We start from the raw sequence: 11,177 nt of genomic DNA, 5'->3' as shown, positions 1-11,177 counted from the left end.
CCCCTCGCAAAGGTTTGGACTTTGATGTTTGGGGCCCTCCAATGATAACATCAGGCTCCAAAGCTTTCCTCCAGGGTCTAGATCTTGAGATTATGATGGCCCAAGATCACTTAATCTCGAAATTTTCGTTTTCGCTCCACGGAACTACAGATCGGTTTCAACTGTTCCGAAATTCTTAGAACCCACCACGAACACTATCACATCTGCTTCTTGATTGTATTTCACCTAATTTGGCCAAAATTCAGTTCAGTATATTGAAATTCAATATATTACGATTGCCCTTGGAGAAGTCCTCCTCACGATGCCTCACAATCGAGCGCCTTAATTTTTGCGACAAACACGTGAAAACATGAAACTAACTTGAGTTTCTGCAGCAATCGAGGAGGCTGCGTGCGAAGGATCAACTTCAAGATGTGGTGGTTTCGCAATGGAAAGTCCAATTCCAGCGAAACTTGGTCCAATGAGTTTGTCTCAGAGTGTAGATTCCATAAAATCTTCTACTTCCAAATTCCGTGGAATACTTTGCCAGAAATTGTGTTTTGAGGGTCAGCTCGCAGCAGAAACTGCGCGTAAACTGTTTTCAAGATCCCGTAACTTTTCGCCCGAAATTCCTTTTTTTGGTGAAACTTGGTTTCAAACATTCGTCTTCGAGTGTGCTTTAACACTGCATCTTTCATCTTCCTGAAACTCTCTAAAGATTCACATAATATGTCATAACCGAGTGCAAACTGCGGAGAGAATTTCGGTTTAGCCCTCTTTTAGAAACGCAGTTTTTGACCTGTTTTCACTCCAAATCCCTGTAAACTTTTTACAGGCCTAAATTATCTTTGAATCAACACATTGATTTATATTAAAACTCACGGAAAGTGAAATTTATATAACAATCCCCAAAATCATAAATTCTTATAATTAAACCTTGGGTTCTAGATTTGATCAACAAGAAATGCAAATGCAAATGGAAATGTTTTATTTTGTTTCCTTAATTGTCTACTAATATTTTTTTTATCTGTTTCTCCTCTTTGTGCTGTATCAGGAAGAAAGTTAGCTACAGGTATGATTACACTGCTGAAGTGGATAGTTTTAGAGCTCGTGGAGTATCACAAGATGAATCTCTTGATGGAAAGGCTTCTAGCTCATCGGAAGCTTTGACTAGCATCATTTCAACTGACAACATACGTTCCAAAGATATTGACCGTCCTGGCTCTTCAGTAAATGACAATCTCTTGGATGCAACAGAAAGAAAAGGTTTAACTGTTTGTTTGTTATAATCATTGGATAAATGCGAAGGTGCCTTCCCCTAATCAGTTGTTCATTGTACAGATTCTGTCACTGAGAGGGAGAAGGATGTCAATGGTATCCTAGACAATTTACTATCTTCATTCAAGGATTTGGATGAAGATGAAGGGGCAGCTTTATTGAGGGAGAGCTTGCAGATTAAATCAATTAACGTGGGAAAAGTACGCCTTCCAGACTTGCCTAATATTGGATCATTACACACTAAAGCTATGAGAAGAAGCCCCAAAATTCCAATATCTTCAACAAATGCAGCTAGGAGTGCACTTGCTGCAATTTCAACCTTGCAAAAACGTATTTCGCCAAAAGATCCACGAGCTGATTTATACACAATGTCCCTCAATCCTGATGAAGCATATTGTAATGATTCTTCTCCAAGTATTGTAGGCCGAGGCAAGAAATCTCCTTCACACCCAAAAGGCCATGGTAGTAGGGTTCTGACTTCTGGTGATGCCTCTACTTCTATAATGGTAAATGGAGAAAAATCAAGTTTGCTTGGAAAATTGTCTGTTCCACTTTCTCAGGCAGATAGGGTGATCAATAAGGTCACGACTGAAGAAAAGCTAACAAGTTCCCCGTGCACACCTCAGCATAGCACAGAGCATAGCTACAAGGAAGCTGATAATAACAAGTCTATATCTACTGAGCTTGGTGGCCGTATAGACGAACAGGCATGTATATCTGTTGTTGAACTGAAATCTGATCTTTAGTTTCCCTTTTGTTGCTCAAGTTTTGTATATTTCAGGTAAATGATATGAAGTTAGAGGCTTTAGTCGCTGATCATCCAACTAGGGAAGTTGAAGAGCCATCTTTTAGTTATATGAATATTGATGGAACAGAAGGCTTGTCTAGTCCAGGTGGTGAAAATGGTGTTCCAGTTAGGGTTACTGGCGAAACTACTACTAATGAGAATGAACACAGAACTGAAGGTGCTTCCAGAGAGAAGGCAAGTGCCATAGTACTTGTTAGCTAAGATTGTAAAAGGAACGATCTTTGAGTCTCTTATCCAACTTACAGGTAAACGTTGCTGAACAAGAACCGGTGGCAAATGACGAAGCTTCTAAAGGTTGGTATCTTTGGTTTTTTCTCTACTGGCACAATTTGAGGTGCTTTTTTCTTTTAGACAGTATTGAATAGCTGCTACACAGCTTGGCAAGCACTCTTGCATATAAGAAAATCTTCTTTATTAGTTCTTCCTGTGCAAGTAACAAGATAATAGAAAAGGAGACCTGCATATATTAGATTAAGCAATGGCAGTAGATGATGTCCGAACTTCAACTTCAGATTAGCTTTTCCACAATATATGCATGGTGGATTTTATTAAAGTATTTTGCATGACAATATAACATGTTACAGAAAACGACTTAATACAATGATGAGTATATAATGTTTTAATTTGGCTTGCGGAGATGCTTCTAGTATCAGGTTACTGGTTGGTAAAAATCAACTACAAGCAACATAGTATGTATATTTAAAATCTTGCATTGTCATCACAATGTATAATTATAAATCAGTTAAACTATAAACTCTCTTCTTAAACCTGGAAATTGAGGGGTGTATCGAAGCATTGGACTTGTTTTTTTTTTTTTTTTTTTTTTATATTCAGGTGAAATTGATATTATACAACTAAGATCCCGTTTTTAAGTCTGCAAGCTGCTTATATAACTTAAATGTATATCACTGGAATTGAAAGAAATGTAATTTTTGGTATCAAGCTGGTGCAAGTCTGAGTAAAGCAGATATATTTTGTTTGTGATTGTGCAAATCATTTTTGAGAGAATATTCACTATTTTATTTGAGCAATATATGTCTGTGTTGAATATAGGTTGGAGCAAGGATTTGAGCATCCAATGAGCATGATACTGTGCTGCATTATACAAATCTAGTGCTGAAACGCTACACTACTGTTCTGATTTAATATGAAAAGAATCTGTTATCTTTCTGCTACTCTATGGTTGCTTTGGTTACATGCCTTAGCTTCAAAGTATTGCATCATCAGATTATTGAGAGATAGTGACCTAGAAAAACTATTCCTTATTTCTTGCAGTTCTGGGATGGATTTGTGCTTTCTCCACTACAAAGCATAGATGATTGCATGATTTACACGTAGGCAAACAATGGAAAATCTTTCCACTGTTGCTTATATATAGTGTTTTTATAGGATCACATTTTTTTCCACCTTCTTTTCCTCTCTTTTGACGTCTTGACCATTTGGAAAAGCAAGTCTCTAATTTTATTGGAAGAGCCTCATTTTCTTCTGCTGCTTTTAATAAGAGATAGTTGGAAAGGAGACTGACAAATAATATTAATAGTTGAAGTTTCCCTCTTGATTGCTTCAAATATCAGTTCATTGGTTTGCTTATTCATATTAACCTTACAGGAATGGATTCAAATAGATTTTCAAATTTTTTGGCAACTAGAAAAATAATTGACCTTCAGATTTCAATAGGCTATTTTCTGAACTCAGCAAGAATAAAAGATCACTAATCAGGGGCTTGCCATTAGAGTTACAGCTAGTGTATATTGAGAATGGTCTTTCTTAAATAACAAAATCTGGGGACACTGTAAAGGAATCTGATGGAGGTCTAATTGGCAAACTTCAATAAACTGGATTAAATATATTCTGTTGTACAATTTCTGTTCTTCATGCCCTCTATCTGAACAGTATGTGAAAAGGTGTGACTCATTATTGCATCAACTATCAAGAGAGCTAGATTAGCACCTTTTGCGCTGCAAGTCCCAAAAGGCCTTTAAGGTGTGGACCTACGTGCATTGTAGTTTACGCAGCTAATATGTTAGTATATTTTCATCATGATATTTAAACGTGAATAGAATGTAAATACTCTATAGTCATTCCATGAATACTTTGATGTTGTGCTTGGCTTGAGAATCTTATCACTCAAAACTTGGCTTTGATCGAGGCTTAGAAAACCTCTTTTCCATTTGGTTTTTCCTTTTCTGGGTCAGAGTTGTCGTGATTCTTAGGACGTTTTTGATGAATGAAACTTAGGTAAAAGACTATTCGAAAGTGTTATCAGTATATGGGACTTCTCTGATTCTGTTAATTGTCTAATTAGACTTACTGTTCAGCACTTACAATGCAATAGCTGAACCAAGGATTATTGTGCCACTGACACAGGGCATGCTAGTGTGCCATCGGCACAGCATTGCATACCGGCAGGCACCCCATTTATATGCTGGCACAGTTGGCACAGGTTGCACAGGCTTATCAGCAAGAGCAGTGCGGGCAGCACATGCTGGCTGTGCAAAACCATGCTGACTAGTGTAGCAATCCTTGAGTTGAACCTTTGATTTTTGCCTTTATTACCTATTTTTCCTCTAATGTGATGAATCATATTTCAACAGATTATTCAAGTCATCAAGTGACTGTCCATCAAATGGATGCACGATCAGATAATCCACCTATTGTCTCAGATGAAAATAATGAGGTTGGCACTTCTATTTCATGAAAAGCTTTTAGTATTGTTTGGTGAACATGGTTTTTCTTTTATTGCTTATTATACAGTGATTCAAAAGTTGCAGAGAGTTTCTGGTAATCTTAGCCCTAGTTCTGGGAATGAGTTATCCAATTGCAAATGTTTGCATGCTTTAGGATGCCATTTTAGCTTGAAAAGTGCTTTTCCTTTAAGATTCAAATGCTAAAATGACTGTCACTTCAGGGGAGATTCCCACTGTCATTTTTGTGCATCGGGGAGCAGAGCTCCAAATATATATTGAGGTATCTAAAGCATTAAAGCAGTTGTGTTTGGAAAACACACTCTGTTCTGGGCCTTGTACTTGGATTCTTTGTTGAGGCTAGGGGCCTACTCTAATTTCTTTTCTATTGCATTATTTCTTTCTGAATTTTTGGGTTTACATAAGGGAGTACCTCTGAAATAGTAACCTGTTTACCTAGGGGGAGCAACGTGTTGAAGTAGCTTTTCAATTATTTGAATCTTAGAATTTATGTTGTGGGCGAATATGGCAATGTAACAAATCTTTTATTGTCTAAAGTAAATATGCAGCATGCTGACAAAATATTGTGAGTAATTAAGGTAGTTTTATTCCATTCTTTCCCCAAAAATGTCAGGAGAATGCATAGGGCAAGCCTTACAGTGCTTGCCACTTGTTACCACGGCTCTTTGCCATGTTCGGCTAATTATGGTTGTCACGGGATGTGCTATGGCCCTTAAAATCTTGGCTATATCTATGTACAATCTATTGGTCGTGCGGATGCTTTTGTGTCTGTAGGACGTCTTGTTTTTGAATTATAGGGATTGACAAATTCACTTGGTGGTAGACTTCTTCCTGAAGTCGACATTCTTTTTGTGCATAGGTGTGCTACTTGGTGCCAAGACTTTGTCATCCCAGTCTTGATAAGAACCTCTTAGTTGTCTTCCTAGTTCCATGGCTTTTCACAAATAGCGACTTACCTGTCAGTCCATTGTTTGAAAAGGCGCGCCTGAGGCGTGCACCTCGGCACCGAGGGGCGAGGCGCGGGCCTTAGCGCCTCAGCAATAGCGAGGCGTAGCGCCATTGCTGAGGCGCGCACCTCGCAATATTTAAATTTTCAAAAAATTTTGATTCAAGTTTTCAAGTTGTTGGGTTTTGAATTTGCATATTATACTTTAATTCGATAAGATACTTAAAAAATATTAAAAGAAATCCAAAAAAAATTCAAGTTTTTGGATTGTCGGGTTTTGAATTTGCATCTTATACTTTAAACCCGATAAGATACTTAAAAAAATATTAAAGAAACCCAAAAAAACTCCTAAAAAAAATCAACCGCTCGCTCCCTCCTCTCCGTCTCTTGTTCGCCGACATCCTCTTCTTGTTGAGCATCCATCGGCAGCTGTGCTAGCAGCAGGAAGCAGCGACAACAAACCAGCAGTGGACAAAATAAGCAACTAGCAGCAGCGTAGGCAGGAAAACAAGAAGCAGCAGCAGCGAAAACAGCAGCAGCGTTAGCAAGAACATCAAATTAAACTATATGCATGCATTTTCTTTACTTTTTGATTGTTATTTTGGGGTATTTTAATGTAGAATATCAAATTAAACTAGGTTTAGTAAATGTGTGCCTCGTCTTCTTGAGGCACAAGCTTCGCAGTGCGCCTCGCGCTTAGACTCCAGGAGAGTCTTGCGCCTCTCCGCACCTCGTGCCTTTTCAAACACTGCATGTCACTTGTAATTGATATTTACCTGTCACTTATTATAAGTTATAGAACTGTCTTCCCGGTCTGGGCAAAACCCTTTATTTGTCTTCCTAGTTCCATGGCTTTTCACAAATACGTAGTCATCTCTCTCTTGTCATATATCTTCACCTGTTTTTCTTGTCTTTTTTCCTACGGTTTACCCATTAGAAGTGATATGGTGAAGGAAAATATTTTGGTCTCTTATGTAGTTCCTAAAGATGATTATAAAATAACATAGATAGGACATGGTGTGCCATTTAATATTTTGCAAAGTCTGTTTCCCCTCTTTTAAGCTACTTTTGAGGCTCAGGCTAGAATTTGCAAGGTCATGCATTCTCATTAGGAATACGAGGTATTATCCTCTTGCAGTTTAATGACATCCTTTTTGTACTGATTGGTGTTAGGGACTGATTGTAATCAAGTTATAGAAGAAAGTAATTGATGGTTTCCACTATTTTTATTATTCTCTAGTGCATTATTATCATTATTTAGTGCATCAATCTTCTTTTTGTGACAGGAACTTGTCCTTTCACTCATTTGCTTTTTTTGCATGAGAATGCTAGTTTCAGCTTCTGTGCCTTATCTTATATTATATTATATTTTATCTGTTTATGACCCCTAATTTCTCTAATTTATACTGTGTCTAAGTCCAAGAGTGATGTAGCTTTAGCGGTCAACTTCATGATATAATATCTTTGCACCATGTGACTATGTTATGTGTATAACATACATGTGCTAAGTTGGCAGCACATATTGATGCATAAGATTAGCCCTGGAACTGTATCTAGAAGTTTAGTTTCTAATTGTTTCTGAATGTGGGCATGTTCGATCGATGTGCCGGGTGCTATTTTCCTCTAGCTGTGTCTTCGCCATTCTTTGCATGGACATAGCAAACTAATTACTACATCTGAACTTATTAATATTGAAAGAATCATTCTTTGGTTGCGTCAGCTTAAAGATGTATAATTTGCTTCTTGGCTTTTCTTTGCGTGCTTTTATACAGAGAGTAACAACAGGAAGTTGTTACATTGAGCTTGAGATGATTTGATCGGTGCATTTGCTAATTCGACACCTATGAAGAATATTTATTTTGCAATTCTGTCAACCAGTGAGTCAGTTTATGCATGGCAAATCACTCTTGCTTTAATCTGTCTCATTCTTCTATGTTGATACCTTAATCTGTATTGAATGGAGAGATACTTTGAGTTGATTTGTTGTTTGCAGCAGGCCTGTGAAAATGCTGATGTTCAAATTATAGCTTTGTCTGAGCTTATTATACTAGATGATTAGTTCATTTTGCAACTTCATTAGATGGGCAGTCTGCTTTTTGCTTTTGCTGTGTAAAGATTTGAGAAATATCTCGTTGAGAGAATAACTATCATTTCTATTTATGTAATCTGGTTTTGCAGGTGCAGGTTCTCCAGGCAGTTTCTGAAGCATCTCCTAATAGAGCAAGGAAAGGAAAAACATTGCAGAGAAAACAAAACAAGGCAAAGTTGAATTCAAGAAGACAAAGTCTTGCAGGTACTGTCCTGGATCATACTAATGTAGTCTGCTTTATTGTATAGCGTATGTATGGCTATGCTTGAGTACTGTATTGATATTTTGGTGATTAATGCATGCCTTTTGTTTCATTTTTAGATGCTGGTCTCTTGTGGAAATCTGGTGTAAGGCGAAGCACTAGAGTTAGATCAAGACCTTTGGAGTACTGGCGCGGGGAAAGATTTCTGTATGGACGTATACATAATAGTATGTATCATATCTTTCTGAGTTGCCCTACTTCATTTTTTCGTCATTTACTTCACGAATATATGTGCTTTTGCGTGAATGCTCTTTTATGGTTATTTTTAACGCATGAAAAATCAACCATTGTCATGTATTTGTAAATATGCGTATGCAAATATACATCTTCGAAGAGGGGCAAAATGCCTTGTATAACGAAGAGGGGAAATAAAAAAGAAAAATGTGAGTGCGAAGGGAGAAAGGCTTACTGTTACTAGTTTCTTATCTTTGTTAGTATTATTATTCTTGCTACAAATTATCAAATAATTCAAAAATATAATAGTGATGAAGATAGGAAGAAAGGAAGGAAATTGTAATACTGTTGCAAATTTTATGGTAGTCCAGGTGGATTGTTTTACCAGTAAGATTGAAACAAAAGAAATTTTTTTTTTCTGATACAAGCTAGAAACATGATTTTAAAACGAGGTTAAACAACAAGTCTTTCCTAATATCAAAACTTTACATGAGGAATCCTTCAACCATCATTATCATCTGATAATCTCCTTTTACCTTCCTATTCACCACAGTTGCCATGACCACTACTACCATTATCAATTCTTCATGGAAACAATTAGAACGAAGAGAGAACAGCACTGCCTCTGTTACTTTCCTTCCAATTTGTTGCTACCGGTACAATCATTGATACCATACCCTTTTTTACCTACACCGTAACCCCAAGAAAAAAAATAGAAAAGAGAAGACTGCCGTTAGATTGTATCTTCAGCAAAGTCCTGATGTTTTCAGCTCTCTGTCACAATCAAATTTGTTATGTAATTGTGAAATACTTTTTCTTCAGTTTTATGGGAATACATTTGTGTTATGTTAGTTTGGTGTTTAGATAGTTCTTAGGTTTTTATTCTGTTCTCTAAAGCATGCTATCTAGGTCAGAAGTGTGAAGCATCTTCATTGAGTAGCATTTTGCAAGAGTCCATTTTGGTTTGAGGACTAGGTTAACTTTCCTTATTCCTGCCAACTATCTGAGGGATTTTGATCAGCTACTACAGTCATATTTAGTGAGCGCACAAGCTGTTTCTTTTTTTCTTTTTCTTTTTTTTGTTCGGGAATATCCCCTGCGTAATATCCATGTTATTATGTTTATACATTGTACGAACGTCGCCACCAAGTTCAGTTTGTAGTGGGGTCATCTTTGCTGCTGAGCTTGATTTCCTAGCTTGTATCTCCGAGTCTTTCCAGAACACTGGCAAGTTTCCTACTTGTCATCAAGTCCCAATCGAGGATTGAATGCTAATGAACTAAGAATAGAAAGGTCACTCCACGAGCAGTGGCATGAGTATAAAACTTTGCCGTAAGAGCTTGATCTTTTGTTATGGATAACTGCTAAATTTGTCAAAACAAGTATTTTAACAGTCAAAATCTTTATTTTTATGCTCGACTAATACATAGTTTTTCAGTGTGCTAATGGATTCAAAACTTGAATTATGCTTATAGGCTTGGCAACAGTCATCGGGATCAAATCTTTCTCTCCCGACAAAGATGGTAAGGAGCCAGTCCTGAAGGTGAAGTCCTTTGTCTCTGATCAATATGCTGATCTTGTTGAGCGTGCAGCGCTCCATTAAATGATGCTTCTATTTCCGAATGAATATATACTTGCTTTACTTGTTGTATGGATATACTAGCTGTTCTGTTACCTACTGTTATAATCTGCTTGGGCCATGATTTAAGGTGATCCCTCTTGAACAGCTATAGTGGCTCAGTTTTTAATCCAATCCAATCCAATCAACATATTGCAATCTAGGGATTGGGTCTGTTGAAATATGCACTTTTTTTACGTAATATACGTAAACTGATTAACATACACTTTTTTTTTTTTCTTGCCTTATGTCTTGTTTCCTTTTTGTAATTTTGTTGCCTTCTGTCTTGTTCTTCTGCAGCTGTGGATGAGTTGGTTTTCTTTTGGTAAAAATGTATGGAGATCCCCTCAACTATAGGACATCTTGAAATGGATCCCTAAACATAATTTATTTCGATCGATGATACCTCTTCAACTTTATTTGTTTTGATAGTCATTTCAATCAATTCAATCATTAATTTTGCAAAATGTTTGTTCAACTCATTCTAATTGCAAATTTAAACTAGTTAAAGAAATTAAGGGACCTATTTTAAATGGCTTGTCATTGAGGGGTGCGTACAGTTTTTACCTTTATTTTTGTACTTGCATAATGTTATGGCATGGTGCAATGCAACTGCTGCTCCTACTCCAATAAGCATATTCATATTTTTGGTTGGATAATATAACGATCCAACCAGTTTGCAATAATAATTCGTTGGATTTAAATTATCGGCCTAAAATACTTAAAATATTTAAGTCTAGTTATTATTACTAGATTGCGTGACCTTATATTTTTAATAAGAATTTTTTCTATCCAATACGGGATTATTGAAGTATTCTAGACTTTCTCCCTCTTCAGATGGCTTTTATGGGTTGAAGAGGTGGCTTCCACTATGGGCTGTTTGGTTCTATGTAAATCTGGGAAAAAAAAATTTCCGTGGAAAAAAGTTTTTCGTGGAAAATTTATTTTACGGTTTTTAGTGTTTGGTTCATAGGAAAATAAAACTAGTTTTTAGTTATAGTTATTTGTAGGGGTGTAAACGAGCCGAACACGAGCGAGCTTGGTCGGCTCATGTTCGGTTCGTTTAACACGAGCTGGCTCGTTAAAGTACCGAGCCAAAAAATTCAGCTCGTGTTCGGAGTTAGCCAACGAACAAATAATAAATTAAAAGGATTAGATTGAATATATATATAAAAAATAGATTTATAAAATCTTATCCATTAGACTTTGATCTAATAGTTGAAACTTTACATATAAATGAGTTTTTTTATAATTGAGCTCGCCTTTATATTTTTATTTTGCTATAATATATATATTATATATAAATAATAAATTAAAA

General features: G+C 36.5%; 1 protein-coding gene across 2 annotated transcripts in view; it reads left to right on the top strand.

The window, feature by feature from the left end:
• The window catches only part of LOC109717578, a 19,428-nt gene that overhangs the window by 7,877 nt on the left and 374 nt on the right, over positions 1-11,177 (top strand). Inside the window, exons 5-12 of one of the 2 annotated variants that reach the window (XM_020243433.1) lie at positions 1,034-1,245; positions 1,321-1,964; positions 2,039-2,239; positions 2,311-2,359; positions 4,660-4,742; positions 7,895-8,009; positions 8,127-8,234; positions 9,717-9,732. In XM_020243433.1, the coding sequence (XP_020099022.1) occupies positions 1,034-1,245; positions 1,321-1,964; positions 2,039-2,239; positions 2,311-2,359; positions 4,660-4,742; positions 7,895-8,009; positions 8,127-8,234; positions 9,717-9,732 (1,428 nt within the window). Of the gene's footprint in view, positions 1-1,033; positions 1,246-1,320; positions 1,965-2,038; positions 2,240-2,310; positions 2,360-4,659; positions 4,743-7,894; positions 8,010-8,126; positions 8,235-9,716; positions 10,082-11,177 lie in introns of those variants that run through there. The other variant, XM_020243426.1, reaches the window with a different exon arrangement.

This window comes from Ananas comosus, linkage group 1 (assembly GCF_001540865.1).
Source record: "Ananas comosus cultivar F153 linkage group 1, ASM154086v1, whole genome shotgun sequence".
Lineage (NCBI taxonomy): Eukaryota > Viridiplantae > Streptophyta > Magnoliopsida > Poales > Bromeliaceae > Ananas > Ananas comosus.
This window is presented reverse-complemented; position numbering and strand designations above follow the sequence as displayed.